Source organism: Alligator mississippiensis, chromosome 3, assembly GCF_030867095.1.
Source record: "Alligator mississippiensis isolate rAllMis1 chromosome 3, rAllMis1, whole genome shotgun sequence".
Taxonomy (NCBI): Eukaryota; Metazoa; Chordata; order Crocodylia; family Alligatoridae; genus Alligator; species Alligator mississippiensis.
In genome coordinates this window covers 78,008,119-78,028,797 of record NC_081826.1, presented here as the reverse complement: position 1 = coordinate 78,028,797, position 20,679 = coordinate 78,008,119, and the positions used below count along the sequence as shown (strand labels likewise).

At 37.4% G+C, this 20,679-nt stretch overlaps 1 protein-coding gene across 6 annotated transcripts in view; it reads left to right on the top strand.

The window, feature by feature from the left end:
* UBE2V2 (ubiquitin conjugating enzyme E2 V2) overlaps nucleotides 1-9,873 on the top strand; it is a 40,567-nt gene extending 30,694 nt beyond the window's left edge. For 4 of the 6 annotated variants that reach the window (XM_014606897.3, XM_019498644.2, XM_019498642.2 and 1 more), the window contains exons 3-4: nucleotides 1,649-1,774; nucleotides 8,996-9,873. In XM_014606897.3, the coding sequence (XP_014462383.2) occupies nucleotides 1,649-1,774; nucleotides 8,996-9,142 (273 nt within the window). In that variant the 3' untranslated portion in view covers nucleotides 9,143-9,873. Of the gene's footprint in view, nucleotides 1-1,648; nucleotides 1,788-8,995 lie in introns of all 6 variants that reach the window. The other 2 variants (XM_019498645.2, XM_059724108.1) reach the window with 2 other exon arrangements.
* Nucleotides 9,874-20,679: the final 10,806 nt, after the last annotated feature.

Here is a 20,679-nt window from a genome sequence, read left to right as displayed (position 1 = left end):
AGTAATAAAGGATTGTGGTAGCTTGTAGCCAGTGGATTAGTAGTTTCTGACTTGTGACTGCAGTTTCTGTGGTTTTGAATCTTTTTAGAACTCCATTTTTAGAAAAATAGTGATTGTACAGCTTCAGACATATCTGGACATAATGGAATTTTTAGACTGTCTGAGACATCAAGACAGTCCTGGTTAATGCAGTTGACAATCTCCTCCTGGCACTGAATGATAAAGAACCATCTTAATGGCACTCAGCCCTTTCAGCAACCTTTAATGCAGGTGTTGGCGATAGTGCTGGTCCCTAGAAGCAGATGGGATGTCTGTCTTGTCTGATGGCTTTCGCCTTCCCGTAAGGGAAGAAAACAGAACAATTATGAACACTATCTAGTATCCAGTCAGAGGTCTTCCCTGTGTCTTTTTTCCGTGTTGCTGCTCAAAGTGTATGGGCTCCCAAGGAAGTTATTACCCACTCTACTGTGGCATCATTACTGTGGTTTCTAATCTCTGTCTTTCTAATTGGATCTTGATTATTGGACTGTAGAGGTGACATTTTTGCTGGAGAGTGTGGCACCTACCTGGTGCACATGATTTCAAGGGTGGTGACTGTGGGTAGTTTTTTATATGTGTGTATTGACTATTTCAAGTTCCCACTATTCATATATATATCCATATACTGGTGCTAGTGAGGCAGATGTACAGTGTGGGTTGATTCTGGCCTGTGTAGTCAAATGTAACCACTAATGTTAGTAGCTTATTTAGGAAATTCAGGTCAGTTATTCTGACCACAGTTTTTCTTCCCTCAATCTTGATCAAAGCTAGACTACTGTAACATTGAATAGCCCTTCTTTTGAAAATAATAAATATATTTGTAACCAGATAGATGAGGTGGATATTTCTGTGGTCACCCCTTGGGAGATCAGAGAAAGAGTTTATTATATCTGCCTTTTGAAACTTGGTACTAATATGAGAGTACAGTTAAATATCATAGTTCTGAGATCCTTTTCATAAACCCTTTCCTAACTATTTGAGCACAAATGCCTCTGGCACTTGGGTTGGTTTTCTCTCTATTCTGGCTCCTTTACTTATGAACCCTCAACTGTGGAATTTGACTCCTGGCGTTTTTGCCCTGGAGTTCCCTTTTAGAACTATGTTTTGCAAGTTTCATTTATTTGTTCTCTTTTTTTCTGGACTGTTTTTTGGCTCTTCTTGTGATTTATCTTGATCTACCTCTTCCCTTTTCCTGATTGCTGAGTATTATAGTTTTTATCCTTTTGATGGTGGGAGCAGCTTGTTCAAGTGTAGGTAAATTGGCCCTTGAGCCAGGGTCAGGGCCTGTGGTTTATCAGGATTAGTCCTCTTCCTTTCGACTTCTTAATTCTTCATTTTCATTTTTGTATAGCATTCTGGATGCCAAAAGCAAGTACTTTTAGATGTTGATCACATATTATGTCTTATTTAAAGTGTGTAACCTTGGGCAGCTAATGCAGGTCACTTCAGCTGTGATGCATCATACAGTACTTCAGAGGCATCAACAAACAATACAGAGTTAAAATAATCGTATTGGATATTCTTCCTGAGTCTTTCTGCCTGTGCTAGTTTATTTTTCAAGTACTTAAACTTTCAGTAATGTGCATTAGTCTGTCTTTTTGCTTTCTAGACAAACTATGAAAACAGAATATACAGTCTGAAAGTAGAGTGTGGACCTAAATATCCCGAAGCACCTCCAACAGTTAGATTTGTAACTAAAATTAATATGAATGGAATAAATAATTCCAATGGAATGGTAAGTTGAAATGGTAAGACCAACCGCACCTTCTTACTGTGCAGTTTTATTTTTAGTAGAAAATCTGATGAGGATATAGGTGTGTGGGAATGTGTCTTTGTATTTAAATCATTCATTATACAGATTATATTTCAGCACATTTTAATGCTTGCATGATATATACATTTTAGATTGGAGTTTTATTCCAAAGTAGCTTGTCAGTGAAGTCTAATGTTAATTACAATATTGGAACACATTTGAAAAAAAAAAAAGAAAAAGAAACAGCTGCTACTTTTATACAAAATGACTTCGTGTTATGCAGCCTGGGTGTGCTTTCCCTACAGTCATTCTATGCAGAGTGTTTTGAGTTTACCCAGGAATATGAAATACTGTACTGCTCAGGCCTCTTGACAGCAACTGCCTTATTTGCCTTCTAAGGATCATTTTTGTGCCTCCACAGTTTTGGCTACTGCTTTTAGCTAACAAATGTCTGTGATAATGAACAGGCTTGCCTTTTCTTATTCTCACTTCTTCCAACCCAGTAACTCATTTTTAATAGTTCAAGTGGTGATTGTATATTTTCACTAACCCTTTTCACAGCTCAAGGAACAGCTCTTTATTCTCCTTTCCTTATACTGATTTCATAGTGTAAATTGTGAATATTTAGGATAACATAGTATCTCTTTTGGGACTATTTTATGTAATGCTCCTGTAATAAACAGTTGAAAAGAGCTGAAAGAGACTGTACCTTTATTCCACTGGAAAAGGAGTAGTAGGTTCTCCTCCTGCACTCTTTGGCAGCAGCATAGTATGCTTGTTGATGTTCTTTTCTGCAGTGTTTCAGAAAGTCTCTAAAGTAATTTTGACAGTTATTTTGATCATAATCTTTTACATAGTGAAAATCTTTACTTCGGTTCCTCTATCAATAAAAATCTGTGTTTGCCAACCAGGCATTGACCTTTACCTAAGCTCTGTTCTGGAATAAGTATGAGTGCTAAATGTTCATGTGAGAATCAGCCATGTTGGATGTGCATGAGAGCTTTACTATATAGTTTCGTTTTAGATTCTTCCCAAGAGTTAAAAACAAGTAATTAGCTCCCTAGCTTAGTGGTGGAGAAGAATTTTTTTCTTTGTTTTATATGTGAATGTGCCTGTGAGTTTCAGATCATCTTAAACGACTGTCTAGGTTAGGTCTCCTCATCTAAATAAAATAGACCTGGGTGGAGAAAGCAAATTCCTTTTTGGAGAAGATTTCTGCGTCTCAAAATGTAGCTTTGTTGTTCACAACAAACACCCCTACTTATCAAATTCTTCCTGAAAAGGGAGGAAGTCTCAAGATCAGCCTTGAGATTTCTGATTCAGGGGCAGTCTGTTTGGTGGAATTACTTGGTTCCTGCCACAGAGGCAGTCCGCTTGGCAAGCTGTCTTGGATCTGCAGATCTTGCGAACCTTAGGGGCAGTCTGCTAACAGGCATGTACCCTTGGCAAAATGTTGTTTACTGCTTACAAAATGTTTGCAAAACACTTTTCTGTGTGATATGCTTAATTAATGTGCATGTCATGCTGGTCTCTTACAGCTAATTCGTGGCACAGCACTGTACCAACCACTAGTGCTCCAAGTTGGCCTCTTAAACTGAGAGCATAGCACGCTGCAGAAGTTAGAGCACATGGCGGTCAGTTTGATAGAGACCTGAGCTCTGTGCATGATTCTGTTCTTGACTCCCTTTTTTGACATTCAGTTAGTTGCTTAACCCCTCTCCCATGTTTCCAGATCTGTAAAGCTGAAATAGCATCAAGCAGATGGGAGGATTAGATCAGTGGTTCTCAACTGTCTCGATCGTATGGCCCATGGTCTCTTGAGGTCCTCTTGTAGAAACAACCAAATTAGTCACGCATATACTAGCTTCAGAACAGGAACATCATAAGGTAGCTCTGTTGCTTTCTATTCAGGAGGCGTCTGCTTCTGGAATGTTGTTTTGTGTCAGCTGATCTGTCCATGCCCCCCCTTCCTCCTTTGTGTCCACCCACACCCACCCATGGCTTACTAATTGAGAACCACTGGATTAGAGAATATTGGTATAATCCTCCTGTTCTCAAAAGCTGAGGAGCTGTAGGCGCTAGAAGTATATGTATGTCTCATTAGTACAGGTTTTCCCTCACTTTATACTGTACATGCATTCCTGGAGAACGGTGTATAACTCAAATTCACATAAAGGGAACACACTTTACAATGGAACAAATAGGGATATGTTCCAAGACCTTGACTATACTGACCTCCAGACCCATTTCTACCACTTTTACAAGCAATTTTGGTGATCACTAACAGCAGACAGCACACTAGCACAGGGTGGTAGTGAATGTTACCATAATGGGGATGGTAACTACAGAAACGCACGTCGCAGATAACAGTTGAGGAGCACAGATCCACACAGGAGACTATATTTTGGTGCGTATCACTCCCACAATGCACTGCACAAAGCAGCTGACTGCGGGCTTCTAGCACACCGATTGCGTAAGAGTGAATTTACCTCGCATCTATCAAATTTTTGGTATAAAAAAGGTCATTGCATAAGAGCAAATTCACACATACAGAACCCGCATAAAGCGAGGGAAACCTGTACTTTAATTTTCAGTTAAACATTTAATAAAGTCTAATAATGTTAGTCTTGTAAGAGAGAATCCCCCTGGCAGAAACACAGTATTAACATAAAATAATATTATACAGACACTTGAATTACCCAGGTGAATTAAACACGATTATTTCTTCATTTTTTTTTTCAGAGATTCCAGTTGCTAGCCACATTCATTGTTTTGAAGGATTTTCCTTAAAATTCTCTTTCCTTTTGTATACAAGAGTTTTAATAATTGCTACTTTTAAAGACTAGTCACATTTTAACAAAGTAATCTTAGTCCAAAATTTAATAACCTGAACAATCTATAATGCTTTAATTTCAAATACACTGCTTAACATAGTGGTATTTCTAACTAGTGTCTGAGGGAAGACATACTTTCACTGTTATTTATAGTCTGTGCACAGTGGTTTACTACTATTTGTATTACAATAGCTCCCAAAGGTTCAAAATCAGAACCCCATTTATGTAGCATCTGCACTTTTATTAAGTGTTTACAAGCAAGATAAACAAAATGTCCATTTTATGGATGGAGAATTGAAGCACTGAAAAGTTGTTACTTGTTCAAGATCCCACAAAGGCTATGGCAGAATGGAGAATTTAACCTAGATCTTAGGAGGTGTTGTCCAGTGTTTTAACCACAAGAACATCCTTCTTGCCTGCTTTTGAGTTCATTTTGCATTTTGCTTAAGGTACTCTACAGTTCTCCAGTACATTTCTTGTTGCTACTCTTGCATTTCTGCTTTGGGCATGCTTTTGATGTTTGGCTTCAATGGTTTCCTGTTTGCTTCCCCTTCCTCTGCTTCAAGGTTGTTAAATTCTCTTGAGTAGAACTGATTTGACTTCAAGCAACCTCTAGTGTTCCTACTCTGTGCCCCTCTCAGTGATGTATGGCTGATGGCATTCTTAGGGGAGTCTAGCTCTGAGATTTCCTGGCAAAGAAGGATTTTAAGGAGGAATTTAATACAGAGTTCAATGCATGGATCCAAAAGGAGCAGTAGTAATTTAGCAAATTCTGGAATTATGGGTAGAAGTGAATGGGAAAAAGTGGAGGGAACTCTCCTTGGAGGCCTTCACATTGATAAATGCATATGAATTTAATAAAGATCAGGATTATCTTCTTTCCTACCTTTACCCTCACTTCTTAAATTAGGGGCAAAGGGAAATAGGGTCAGCAGAAGACTCATTTCATTTTCACTTTAAGTTCAGAATATGACATCTCTTTCAAATGCTGGCAGCCTTTATTGGTCATGCATATGAGCACTTAATTTCCAAATGATCAGTTTGTATACACAGCTGCTGGATTTGTGCACTGAATTTGGGAAGCTAGTTTTGAAAAGCTGGCCCAAGTACACGAGTAGAACCTGGCAAAATTAGTTATTCTCCAGAGAAGGTATCACTGCTATAAAATTAAATTATATTTCTTAATGCTATGGGGTTTAGGTTCTTAGTCTGTGTACCATAGATTGATAAAATGCAGGTTGTGCTGTGATGCAGTATTTATTTTCTCATGGTCTTCAAGGACGTCTTTTTTTTTTCTTTTTTAATATTCTTTAACAGCCTGTTGGTGTCTCCCTGCATTTGTAATCACTTCTGTTTGTTTAAAATCCATTTACAGCTGGAAGTGCTTGTTTCTTCTTTTAAATTAGCTTGGGATTCTGTCAATTATAATTCTATAAACTACGTTGTCCAGCCATCGTTTTGAATGTGTTTATAGTAGACTAAGCAGTTTGCTACTTTTTTTTAAATTAAGCTATTGGAAACATTATAAACACTGAACATTTTGCAGCATTCTTCTAAAATTATTTATTTTGTTATGTTTAAATAAAATAGAAGAATTCTTTGGTTATTTTTGGATTATGTATATTGTTGCCACTTCTGCCATTATTTAAAGATTTATGTTGGCTATGTTGTTAAAATAAAAATAGCTTAGTCCTCAATTTTTAGCTTTCTAGCTTTTAGCTTACCCTGGAATTTCCTCTTCCTTTTACTCATGGATGCATATTTGGGGTAGGGTTGGGGCGGGGGATGACAGGAAGCAGGAATTGGATATATTTAACTATTCTGAGTGCAGTAAGAACCCATGAATTCTCCTTCTCATTTCAGGTTCCTGAATATTGAACTTTTTGTAAAGTAAATTCACTATGTGTAATGCTGTACATCTAAAATTAGGCGAGCAATAGAGGCAAAAGGCTTAGCTAAACTTTTACTGCCTGCAAGATCTGCTATGAAATGAAAGCTGGTGATGTACACTAAATGAAGCGGCTTGAAATACAATAAATACTTTTATTATAGCAGTATAAAGAGCTTACTGTCTCTGACTTGCCTTGGTGAAGACAAGAAAGTCACTATTTGCACTTGTGGAGCTTTCCCCTGCCTTGAAACCGATCATCTCTATCCATGCAATTAGTGACTTTACCTGACAACAGTGGTACAGTAGTGGTAGTATTTAAGCACAGATGGCTGTACTAGAAGCCAGTCCCCAATTTAGTTAAGGTCTAAAGAAGAGAAACGGATGAAGTATGGGGAAAATTGTGCTAGTGGGCAGTCAACAGTCTGTAAGTAAAAGGGGAAGTCTTTTAGTTAGCTCCATAATTTTCCTCTTTCTTTTTATATAAAGCTGCAGTTGCCTGTCTAGTCTCTGTCTTGCCTCCTCCCCCCCCCCCAATTTAGCTCTGCATCATGTTTGTCTACTAGACTTTCTTCTTACCCCTTCCTTCTTTCCCCTCCCTACTTTCTTCATCTTTTGACTGGGAATCCTCTGCTGCAAAGGTCTTCTAGTGTCTTCCTATTAATCTGTTGTAGGTCATTTTAGTTTTTTTTCCTTCAGAGTTGTCTGTCCAGTAAATTCACAGTTTACTGTGTTTCATTAGAATCTGTCCCTTGTCCCTTTCCCATTTGACCTTCCCTAAAATATGGTGAGCTTGGGTTTACTGGATTCCACAATTTGAATTCTGTGGCTGCTGCCCCTCTGTAACACGGACCACCAGCGCAGTGGGCAGTAGGATCAAAAAGGATGAGAACCACTGAGCTAATTCTCACAAAACCTCTGTGATGTTTGTCCAGTCCTTGCAGATTTGGAGAACAGTGCAGCACCCCTTGTTTGCTCATGTTGCATCTCATCCTAGCCTATAAGGGTGGGGAAGGGTCTACAGAAGAACTGTGGGATTTGGGAAGGCACCAAACCTGGAGCTTTTCCTTAGCTGAGCTCCTTCTTGGTAGCACAGGAAATGGCTATGGAGATGGGGTGGTTTACTTTTGTTTTTGTTTTTTTTCTTTTTCACCTGTTAGTTAATTTAGTGCTCTTATTTGGAAGCCTGCAGTGACAAAGAAAGAAACTGTTTGCAATAATGTAGCTGCTTTTTTCCCCTCCCCTTGCATAGTACCTCTTTATTTTGCACAATAAAACAATCTAGTAATTATAAAGGTTGTCTGAGCAGTGCCCCTGTCAAACCTTGCTTAATGCAATCTTATGTTTTTTTTTTGTTTTTTTTTTTTAAAGCTAGCATGTTTTTCAATTGGTTTAAGGATCACTGCATAAACAACCAACTTCCATTTTCCTTTTCACACATTTTCATTACTAGTTTCTTAACAATGAAGGTAATAATTAGTTATCTTAATTCCTTAGTTACCTTCAGAAAATATATTTAGTCTAATTCTCTGGTTTCAGAAAGCAGGCAGCCTTAATATAAGCAATCTGTCTCCTCTTGAAATAAAATTGCTAGGCAGATCCTTTTCTTTTTTATTTCAGAAAAGAGATTCTTCACCTTTTTATAATAATTCCCCCCGCCCTCCTTGGGGGAAAAAACCCAATTCAAAACAATTTTATGCTCTTGTGTATCATAAAAGAACAGAAACGGGCACATTTTATCAACTGATATATATAGTAGTCTTTAATAAGAGTCTATAAGAACATTTATCATAAAAAACAAAACCACATAAAACCTGAACTGAGAAACGTTCTGATCTTATAGTTGGAGGTATACATTCATATTATTTTGGTATTTCTGTCTGGTTATTGGGGCTAATGGTCATTCTTACAGCATCAGGATAACCATGTATCAAATATTCAAAACAGATCACTCACAAAAATTATTTAGAATAAGGGAAGTTTCTTTTTTTGAGATGTAGACCACTATAAAATTTGGCAGATTCCTTTATAAAGAAAGCCAACTTTGAGGAAAAATGAGTGTAGTAATTAGTTAATACTTTCAAATGACTTTTTCTATTTAGATTTTTGACTTTTTAAAAGTGTAAGGAATTTTATTGCTGAGGTGGACAGATACAGTACTCCAAGATATAGCCCTAGTTTTGCAGTGTAGGTTGACTTCCCTTCCCCATTCAATGGAAGGAATGTAGGGATCCCACCTGTGTTAATTTCATTGCAAGATCTGCAACACACCTAATTGTGTGTAAGTATATAATACTGGCTTCCTTAATAAATATTGTGTGAATTTGTAACATTGTTGAGAAGTAGCAAAGAAATGTAAACATATCTTAGCATTTCTGATTGCAGTATTTAAGTAAACTGAAGTTAACTATATGGGGGTTGTATTTCGTGGTCTAAACACCTATTTTCCCTTTATAACTTGTGCTTTTTTTTTTTCTTTAGGTGGATGCACGGAGCATACCAGTGTTAGCAAAATGGCAAAATTCTTATAGCATTAAAGTCGTACTTCAAGAGCTAAGACGTCTAATGATGTCCAAAGAAAATATGAAGCTTCCACAACCTCCAGAAGGACAAACTTACAGCAATTAATTTTAGCTGATTCTCAAACTTCTGTCTTAAAACAACAACCTTCTACTCATGTTAATGTCTTGATTAAATCTCACAATGCAAACCACCCACACATTAAAAGAATTTCAGCTGGTATACATGACCTGGACATTTGTAAGAATATATATATATAATATATGTATGCCCAATATGTTTTCAGGCACTATGGGAGGAAAAAAAAAAGGCAGCACAATTAATTTTTCTCTTATCAAGGCACTGTCATTTAAGCATAAGCCTGAAATAGCCTAAATTTGGAATTCAAGTTTTACAAGATGAAAGCATAACAGAAAGTGTCAGGTTGCTGTGGCATAATGTATGTTACTGAAAATTAATTTCTCAAGAAAGAACAATATAAATGGCATGCTTTATCCATCTTGCTTAGTAAAAGAGCTGCAGTTAAAATTGTTTTGAAGTAGCAGGTACAGTGAATACCATTGCTCATCTTGTTTAATTTTTGCAAAGGTGTGGGTGCCGACTACTAGTAATGTCACGAAGTATGTTCAGGATTGTTTTGATACCTGTATTTATAAAAGGGGGGATGTATTTCTGTTAAGCAGCTCCTGTGTGTTACATGTAACGGACATGGCAAATATTTGTTTACAGTCTTTGTTCTAATAAACCATGCATTTAAGTTTTAGTGAAACAAAGGAAATGTATGGATATGTGATTGAGATTAAAGTTAGTCTTAAAATGTAAATAAAATGTGGAAAGTGTCCTCTGAGACTGTGCCATTTCTAAAATAGCGGTGTAATATGTGCACGATAAATTATACAGGTAGCAGAAAGTTAAATCTATGTAGTTGCTGGTCTACAGGCATCTTTTATTCTTACTAGTGTTTTTGTATGCTTATTTAGCTTGATAAATGGAGGTAGTAAGCTTTTACAGAAGAGCAGATTCTATAATCTGCGGTATTGTTTGGATAAATTTCACGGTTTGAAAAACTTTATTTTTCTCCAGGAAGTCATTCTAGAAATGACATTAAGTAGACCACTTAGTTTATATGACATTTCAGCACTGTCTAAAGTGGGTTGCTTAATTTTGTCCTGTTTCTGAGCCTTTCTTTTACCTTCTCTCCTTGTAACTATTAGTGTATTCTGTTGTTACCTTAGCTCTTTCCTGACCTGTTGTTTTCCTTGCAGTTTCTTTATGCTTTTTCTTTAGACTTGTTTTCTTTTTTCTTTTGCCTCACTCTCTTTCTTCCTCACATATATGAGACTCAGGCCTCATGGCCTATTTGAAAGGAACTTATACCACTGCTTTGAGCTGTGTGAACCTGCTATACTCATCTGTCTGCATTTCATGCCTCAAGTGCTGGTGCACAGTCTCACTGACTAGAATGAATTTGGCCACCCCAGGGACTGTCGTTCTGATTTTTCTTCTTCCTTTCCTGCTGTGTTGAGTAGTGACAGCCATAGTTTTAATTCTGTTAGCTGATTTCTCAGAAAAGAGCTGCTCTTGCCATCCGACTGGCAATAAGACACTTTAATGACTTGTGTAGCAAATGCAAATGTTGTCCATTTCAATGGAAAAATTGTAATCTTGAGAATGGGTCAGTGGTTTGTCATTTAAAACTTCATCAGTAGTCCCCTTGGAACAATGAATATAGGGAAAAAAGAAGCCCATCAGAGGCCAGAAAACTTGGATATCTTCTGTATTTGTAATGTAAAGTAAGAATCTTGAGCAATAAATGAGGTTTTATTTTTAATAGAAAGCTTTAGGTAATATTTTATACTTCATGAAGGCTGTATTTGGTCTTGAAACAAATCTGATACATTTTCATAATCTACTTCCTGAAATTATAGCTGACCAGCTACCTCTTATCCACATTATATAACATCATAGGCTGTGACAGACTATTTGACTGACATGCTTTACCACAACATATCCCTATTCTCTTCATTTTAAGTTAATATGGATAATTTTGATGCCACCAAACACTTACATTACACTAGCGCTACTAAGTGTGTGCAGTTGTTAAAATAGGAATACACCTGTTCAGTTTTGAATCATGTTAACTTTAGGGAATCTCTCTTAGCTTAAACAACAAAAAGAGTTTCAGCTATATTTTCAAAATGTTACGTGCTTGGTAGCATGGTTGACAGGCCAGACTAATGAGACTTAAGAAACTGAAACGCTTCACAGAGCACAGAAAGGTGTATTTCCACTGATCCTATGATACATGGTCCTTCTGGTTTGTTCTTTGATTATGGATGTCAGTAGAAATATATCTTCTAATTAGTTCTTTGAACCTGTATTCCTTTTGCGTATTGCAAACGTGCTTTATTGTGACTTCAAATAGACAGTACTCCTAGGTATGAAATTTGAAGCAGGCCAGGTATGCATTGACTTTTCTCTTTGTCCATATTGAATGTATGTTGGAACATACAATCTATAATGATCTGTTAAAATGGCCTTGGATTATTGGTCAAAGATCATTAGGTGAGAACCTTAAAGATGATCCCATACTAATAAAGGATTCCAAAAAAAAATTGCTGCTTCTCCTCCAGTGAGGTTATATTATGCTTTTCCTTTTTTTTTTTTTTTTAGTATTTGCCTGGTAGCCTGTTTTTCTAACTTCTTTTGTGCTTTGTCTTGGGTAAGTCTTTAAAGCAAGCTTTTTAGCAAAACCTATTGTTCCATTTGTTTTCTGGCATGAAGGAGTTTATAGGCATGAGTTTCATGTTGTTAGTAACTTCTTGTATTTTTTTAAATGTTCTTTGCACTTAAGTGTATCTGTTTTTTGTAAGTACAGTACACGGAGAGGATCATTTTAAACCAAATTACGTAAGGAAGTATTCAAAAGCTCTACATGCGGCCTACTTTTAAACTGCATTTAAGAATTCGTATCATTGCCATGGTCTTTGCTTGGAATTTAAACTAATTATGTGTTCTGGTGCATATTAAGTGTATCTTGTTGGGTAAATCTTAAATGGGGAAAAATACTCTCTTTGGTTTGAATTTTACACTTTTATAGGCTTAACACTAATGAGTTATTCTGCAGCAGTTGCATGGGTATTAAAAGTGTTGTTCTCTGTTCATTTAGACGTTACAGAAATGAGTAACATACACAGTCAAATCCTGAAAAGTGTCTTGTATGCTCAAATCCATTTTGTAGTCTGAAAGCTGAGCAAGCGTAGTACTTTTAGTGCTGATTCAGAAATTCGTTCCTGAATTCAGGGCTCCCATGTGTCTTGTTCTGCCCTGGCAGCTTTGGCTCCAGCACAGGGCAAACAGTGGCGACAGCTCCCACAAGGGCACGGCAAGGGGAAAATGGGTGTGCAGCAGTGGTCAAAGAGCTAGAGCCACTGTAGTGGTGTCAGTGAAGCAGCCAGAGGATGACCAGGCCTGTATCAGTTTTTGCTTGCCCTCTGACTTCTGATTGCCATGTCCACCTGGGCCTAAGGGCCCCAAGTTGTGTGGCAGGTCAAAACCCCAGCAACCTTTGGTTGCCTACTTGTCCTGGTGAGCTGGATACAGCAGCTCCACAGGTCAGATCTGGTTTGCGGGCTGTATGTTTGATGCTCCTGTTATGGTGAATATAGCATCTATTCAATTGTTTAATAGCAACTTTAACTTAGTGATACCATTATTAATAATATGTTGGGTACAGTGTTCCTTATGCATCTACTTAAATATTAGGTATTTGTAATGGAATCTAGAGTTAATTTCAGTCTATAGATTAATAGTTATACCTACTATTCAAGGCTAAACTCATTTAAGCCATTTCATGGAAAATTTTCTAATCTTCAGCATTTTCAGAAATGATAATATATAAGCAGACCTTTTAATTGTTTATACAGCTTGACAACTTCATAAATAGATAATTTAATGGATGATGGTGAGATAATGCACAGCTAACCAGAGGCTGGGATTTCTTGACTTTATGTGCTAATGCTCATTTTCTATACTAATTGATGACTTGTCACCATTTCTTGTGGAAACAACCCAACCTCCTGCCTTTTAATATACACAGTATCTAAAAAATATAAACATCACTTGCATATACTGTACATCAGAGATCAAAATGCATATTGTAGATCATTTACACCAAAATACCATAAGGCGGGCTTATGCAGACATAACCAAAGATGTTTTCATTAGCTGCATTCTCTGCTTTTTCTCCTCCAGAGTGATCTTTAAGTTATGGATTCATAAGTAGATGGGTTAGCAATGTTGGCTGTTTTCATTTTGCACTAGGGTCATTTAGAGTGCTGTGTACTGTATCCTTCTCTTTTTAAACAGTGCAGCAATGGGGAAGAGAAAAGGTAGATTGGTTTCCTCTGTAGTTTGAACTGAATAAAAATCTGGTAGGAAGTGAGCCTCCGGGATGTAAAGGTGGCTGTTGCTTTCTGGATACTCCTTTGTTGGGTAGACATAGTGTTGAAACTTATGAAATACACCTGGGAAATTCAAAGTCTGGGACTGAAGATAATGGCATAAGAAGAACTAAATGTTTGGCAACTAGGAGAAAAAACTGCCGAAAGAGTAGAGCTTCAAAGTCCTTGTCCTAGAGCGAATACCATTATGTGAAGTGGCATCTTTTTGGTTTGTAAGTATATACAGGCCTTAGGCCTTGTATTCCTTGTGGAAGACAAAATTGATTGCAAAGCAGTGCTCCAAGATACAGTTTCCAAAACTGGGTCTAATAAGCAGTGTCTGTCTTACAGTAAGGAATCCATACCCTGAAAGCAAGCACTTTAGACTAAATTATCCTGGTTTTTAACCAGATATTTATTCCAACTAAATTATTACCTTTGCAAAAATGAAGTGGACTTTTACTGAAATTGAGACAACTGTCAGGTGGATTTTTGGGAATTGTTAGGATATTGCCATCGTTTTTAATTGCATTCTCAGGTACTCTAACCTTGGAATCTATTCTGAAAATCAGAATATGGAACAACTTTATTGTTGAAATGGAGTGACAGAGTATAACAGAGAAGGCAAATTTAAACTACAATAAATTTTTAATAAACTTGATGGTGGTTATTAACAAAAGTAAGGAAACAAAACTTCTAAAAACATAATTTTGAAACTGGTCCTGATCCCTTTTAAGAATGGGTTTTTGAAAACAAAATGTTGCTAAGGACAATTCACTAATGCTTAAACCAATTGAAATTATAGAGCAATTTTAAAAAAATGTTCCCTGGTCAGACATAGCCAACACATTGACAGATGTTGCTATTAATTGGACACTGAGCCTTTCTTTGACACACTGTTTTTATAGAACAAAATCTATCTAAACTTTGACATTGCAAATAATTAATTAAAATCCAAGGTCACCTTTCTGTTTTGCTTTGTCATCTACCTCAGGTTGAACAATTAACAAAAGCTATTTACTTTTTAATTTTCGTGCCATCAGCACAATGTTGATGACTAATAGTACAGGATTTAGAGAGGAAAAATGATAGAAGTGCTAAATACTGCAAGGGTTTAAATTGGTGGAGTATTTATGTCTTGGTTGAAATAAAATTTATTTCAGTTGAAAATATGGCATTTTCTTGCTAGGCCTTAAACTATTTTTTGCCCCTTTTAAAATTTGTTTCGCCCTTTTTTATTTGCTTGGTTTTATTTTTAAGCAGTGGCGAGGTACATATTTCTCAAATGCTGATGATTACTTTTTGTAGGATTCCTTCTTTGGAGGTAGGAGAGCAGGATACAGATGGTTTTGTCTTGTGTCCAGATATATTAATCTGTGTGTTTCAAGAACAGCCTGACATTGGGCTGCTAAGTGTTTGGAGCAGGAGAATATGGTGGTGGAATATCTTGAAGAGGAATCCTCATGTCTGTGCTATAGCCAACTGAGGTGTGTTCCAAGGGAAAAAGTGAATCCGTGTTTAATATTTGGATTAAATCTCTGTTAAATAGGTTGTTTTATATCATAGACTATGATAAAATGGGTATTTCAATTCCTTTATCTTGATGCATCTGAAAAAGTAGTGCATTGTACTTGTGGTTCCAGACTAAAATATAACTCTAGTAAAGGTGTCTCCCAGGCACTACGAAGTTAAATTCTTAAGGGAATATCCAGGCATTGTCTTTGCTGAGGATGGGCAAACATGCATGTATGAAATGAGAGGGGGAATTGTTTCCATGCTTGCTGTCTGATTTTTAGGTTTTCAGCAGACATCAGTAAATTACAGCATCAGGAGATGTGAAACAATATACACCAACAGTAACATGTAGCTGAGTTATTTAGAGCCTTTGGAAGTGAGCCATTGCTTTATGATGAGCTGGGAAGAATCTTACGGACTCCAGCAGACATTGTTTGAGGCTGCAAGGCTCAACATTTAGAGTTAAAACTGAACAAAATGGGTTGCTATGCACCAGACCAATACAAAGATTTTCCTCTGTATAATTTACATAGTTTAATTCTTCAGATAAAAGTTTGCAAGCATATAGTCTAAATTAATCAGATTATAATATCAAAGGCACTTTCAGTACTTATCTATACACAGAAAAGTTTAAATTTAGCTACGTCATGTTCCTCTGATGTGACTTGTAATGGTTTATTTAGTAATACTGGAGTTAGTGGGCAAGCTTTTCAGATGTAAATGTCTGAAGTGATCTGATACGCAGAAGCACACCTCTTGTTGACTTCTATTAACTGAATTCAGCTCTAAATTAAATACAGAGTCATTATGTAGCAGAGCACCAGATAATGGATGGGTAACTTTTGTCGTTAAGCACATGGGTTGCTGTATTTTGGATAGGCTGGAGCTTTATTGCAGCATGTATCCTAGATTTACAATAATCCATGCTGAAGGTCAGGAACACCTGGTTCATTGTGTCTATATCTGTGTGTAATAGAATAGAGTGTATTGTTTTGGCCAATAACAAATAGAATGGGTGGTTGGGTATCCAAAAGAACCCTGAGATGGCAGGTCCTTTCAGCAGTCTGAAAAGAAGTATCCCTAATTATGGGGAATTTTAAGGAGTGAGAGAGAGAGAAACTGGTGTCTGTCAAGCTAGATACTCAACTAAGTCAGTTTAAAAAGAGGATGGACTGAAGGTGACATATCTATTGCTTGGGAAACCGTCACTCTACTGTATGCTTTGAGTGGAAGAACCTTGTCCCTCATCAAAAGTATTAATTCCCTTTTATTAAGGCTTGAGGAGTTCCCTGCTGTTTTTAACCAGACAGGCCATGGTCAATATCAAGGGTCACAGTATTGATTCTCAAGGACCTCCATTGCTGCTTTTTCCATAAGATCTAAGGAGGAGAGGTGTTTTCTGATCTTTTGCCAGACTAGGGCCTTCCAAGACATGACAAGTCTTTAACAAGCTGTTGTAAGTTAGAGATTCTCTAACTTGAATGGAGCCACTTTGGGCTTGCACATAACTTATGGTTATTTTGATTAGTTTTATAAACATTGTTCTCTTTTCTTGATTTAGGATTATCTTTCAGCATGAATGCCAAAACCAAAGTATTGTCTTCTAAACCAAAAATATCTCTTGATCTTATTACCCTGTAGAAATTCATCATGTTTGCAATAGTTGAACATTACACTTGCAACAAAAGTGGTGTGTGTGTGTGTGTGTGTGTGTGTGTGTCTGTATAAAATACAGAATCAAATATGACTTCATCAGATGAAAATTTACTACAAATGCCAAGTTTCTTTCATTTTTTCTGCCCACAAAAATATATTTTTCCGTTTTAAAGCCAGAAAATACTCGGTTGCCCGTGGTAATGCTTTAATTCTTTATACTCATATTATCTATAATTACGATTTTAAGCCATCATTCAAGTTATGCGTTTAACATTTATTCATTATTTTAAAACCCACATTAGTTTGATAGTATAATAATTTGAATTTTTAGTAACAACTTAAATAGCTAAAGTATTAAATTAAGAGCTATGCATTACACTGTTTTGCTTTCAGTCTGTCAAAATATTATAAGATGCTAGTGCTGCTAACTGACAGTCACTAACATAGTCTGCTTATACACATTCAAAAAATGCGGGAGAATTCTCCCAGGTTTCTTTTCCTGGTAGAGAAACTTACCCAAAGCTGTGTACAGATATTTGAATTCTGAAACCCTGAAAAGTGAAGAGCGTTCTGTACTGACCCTTTTCCTGCATAATAATTCAGGGTGTGTGTGTGCGCGCGCGCGTGCATGTGAAAACTAAAACTTTTAAAATATATAGAGAACTTATGTATAGTTTCTCTATATATTTTAAAGATTTTCTCTATATATTTTTAAGATAGATATATCTTTTTTTTCTCTACATAAGTTTATATATTTTAAAACCGTTTTGACTTTTTTCCTTTGGAGTTTGTTTCAAATTTGTGAATTGTAGAGCTAATGTAACAAAGCAAACGTCAGTTTCCAGTGTGCAGCATAATTGTGTTTTAAGATTTTAGAATGCTATATTGTTGTCTTAATGCAGAATTATTTTAATTTTATAATATCCTGCTGATGAACAAAAGCTCTTGAACTGTTCTGCCAGATACACAAAATATGGTCTTCTTCCAAAAGGTTTACAGTCCAAGTGAGAGAAATGCTTACACCCTTTTTTTCTTTATACTTCTTAGACAATGCAATATGTAAGTAGGACTAGAACTGGGATTCTGACCAAACGAGCTTTTGACTGGTTTCTCGATGTCTGCCTATACAGACCGCTGAAATTCCACTGTATAGTCACCAAAGTTTAATGCCAATTGGGTGCTTTTATTTATGCATGCATGCATGCAATTTATATGCTGCTCTTCCCAACAAAGGCTCAGGCAATTTATAGAGAATAGAACAACTTAAAAGGGCAACTAGAATGTCAAAATGAGAGGTTCACTAAACGTCTAAGCCTAATATGTACGTAGACAGTTGCTGTCCCATCTGAACTATGGGATTTAAGCTTGGTTAGTTTAATGAAGCTGGAATCAAGTGTTAGAATTATATTCTAACAATTCAGAGCTGTAATTAACAGTTTTTATTTATTATCTGCATCCTCTTTTATTCCTCCATTTTAAAATAAGATGTTGGCATTAAGTTTCTGATATGCTATTAATGTTGTTTGGAGGGTGCTTCTTAATTTAACGTGGTTTGTTTAAAAATAATTCACAGTGCCTTATATCGACTAGCGTTGCTTCACCTCTTGCTGTTGTGCAGCTACTTTAGATTTAAAACAAAAGAACTATTCTGGAGTAGTGCTTGACCCAACTGAAAGCAGTTTATCTCTAATAATCTGGATCTGAGTGTTCCTTTCTGTGGCTGGCCAGGAGATATACTGATAAGGTACTGTAATTCTTTGTTTCCCCAGCACTTTCCACAGAAATAATGTCATCTATACTTGACAGTCAGGAACTTTTCCACAGCAGTCCTCTTAACAGATAGCACAGATTTATACTAGCTTTATGAAAGATGAAGAAGGAAACAGGTGTAAAACTTGCAGATGGTTAAAGGCAGCAAAACAAAAAAAAATTTGTGTTTTTGGGAAGCTTCTTGTCAAATAACTAAACCAGCTTGCGTACCTACCCAGAAACCCTAGATAAGGAAGTATACCTTTCAAGGTGTCTCATCCGGGCAGAACATCCCACTTTCAAGTACTCGAGATTCATATAAAAATAAAGAAATTGTTTTGTTGGGGTCAAAGGAACAGAGTAATCAATTTAGGGAAACGGCAATAAAATTATGTATGAAAAAAATGAAAAAGTTGCCTCTCTTCCAGTAATTTTGGCTTTGGACCATGTAACTTGCTTCCTACCCACCAGTGGGAATAAGTATTTCACACGTGTAATTTTGTCCCTTGACTACATTTGCATAACCCAACCCCTTACTCAACTTGTGATTTGGATCAGAAATAGCAGTTGTTGAAGTGTGCCTCTGGAGGTATATCTGTAGTCCCAAGAGAGCAGATTGCATGATTCTGGTTGGACACATCACTGACTAATTCAGCTTTATTGAAGTGTTAGTTAGGCAGGGGGTTCTTTTTCACTGCTGAGTTTGTATGAGAGGGGAGTGAAAACACAAAACACTTTAGCTCATCCCAGTAGCTTGTAAGTAACTTATTTTCTGTCTGAAAGCAACAGTAACCTTCCAAATAAAATTTGTTTAGTTATGATGATTCCACGATAGTCACTAAGCAAATTCGGGTATGCCGTTTTCTGTCTATTTTTTTTTTTTCCTTTTCATCAGTAGATAGAGATTAGAAATCTGATTGGAAATCAGTAGATTTTTCTTTCTCCCTAGCTTCTGGAGTTTTACAGGAAAGGCTTCATTCTCTTGCCAGAAGTTTCTTCCATGTTCCATTGGTAAGGGATTTCATTCTTTAGTATTGTAGAGGCATCAAGGGCAGAAGACACCCTTGTGACCAGCTTCAAGTATTCAGTGGCAGTTTCTGCTGCTGATGGAATCTAAGAGCAAGGAGAGTGGTTCCTATATGCATTTTGAAGAAGTAAGAATCTTTTTATTCATACTTATCATCATACATACTGTGCAAGATGGAGATTCGTACCCAGGAAAAGGAAATTTTGGCTTCCATCCACAGGAGTGAGCATAAGAATAGATGACTTAATTCTAATCGTGAGGCCTGAAACAACTAGACTACTTTGGATGCCAGGTTTTAATTCTGATGACGCAAAACATCATCTTTCTAACAATGATTCCGGTGCAGAAGGATTTTTGACAGCTGTGGGGTAACACCTAGGGCAACAATTATTCTAAAAAGTGGTATCAACTGATTACTTATCAGTAGGGCTCTACCTACTACTTGAACTCAAGGAGGCCGCTGGCCAATTTTTGCAGGGGGATTGCAGGGCTGGTTGCCATTTGTGTGGACTGATCATGGTGGGGCCCTCCAATGCCTATGGCGAATGAGCTCCAGTGGCCCCCACCCTTTGCCACTGATTGGTTGTGATGGTTGTTTGTCATGTGCCCCTGCCCTTCTCTGCTGATTTGGTGGAGGTGGGTGTGGCTGAATGACCAGCAGCTCTCAGCCAATAAGCAGTGAGTGGCAGGGGCAGCAGCCACCTTGGGCTCCCCTTCATGCTAGCAGCCCCCTTCTCCCCTGGTGGGCTGTGTGGCTGGGTTGCAGCGCCATAAGGACTGTTGGCTCCCTCTGGGGACCCAGCATTTTATTTACAGAAAATTTTATTTGGTTTTTGGTTGGTTTCCCCCTCCCCAGCACATTTCACAGGCAATGCCAGCTTTCATGGTTTCTGCAAAATCATGATTTCAGTAGGTCCCTACTTACCAGAGCAAGAATTTAAATGTCTTGATAACGTTACTGTAGGACAAGGGTATCAAACTTATCTGGCCACATGGGCCGGATTAGGATCACTGGGTTTGTCTGTGGGCCAGACTGGGACCCAACCCCCTGTGCATGGCCACTGGTGCCAGATCTAGCCTGTGCGCTGCCTGCAGCACACAGGGCTAGACTGCCTACACATGCTGCATGCAGCACAGGGAGCCAGCATAGGAGGTGCGTGTGCAGTGCCCTGCTGGACTGGCCCTCTATGCTGGTTCCAGCACAGCCTGATTCAGAGAGGCCCTGGAGCCAATGTGTAGGGCTGGTTTAGTGGGGG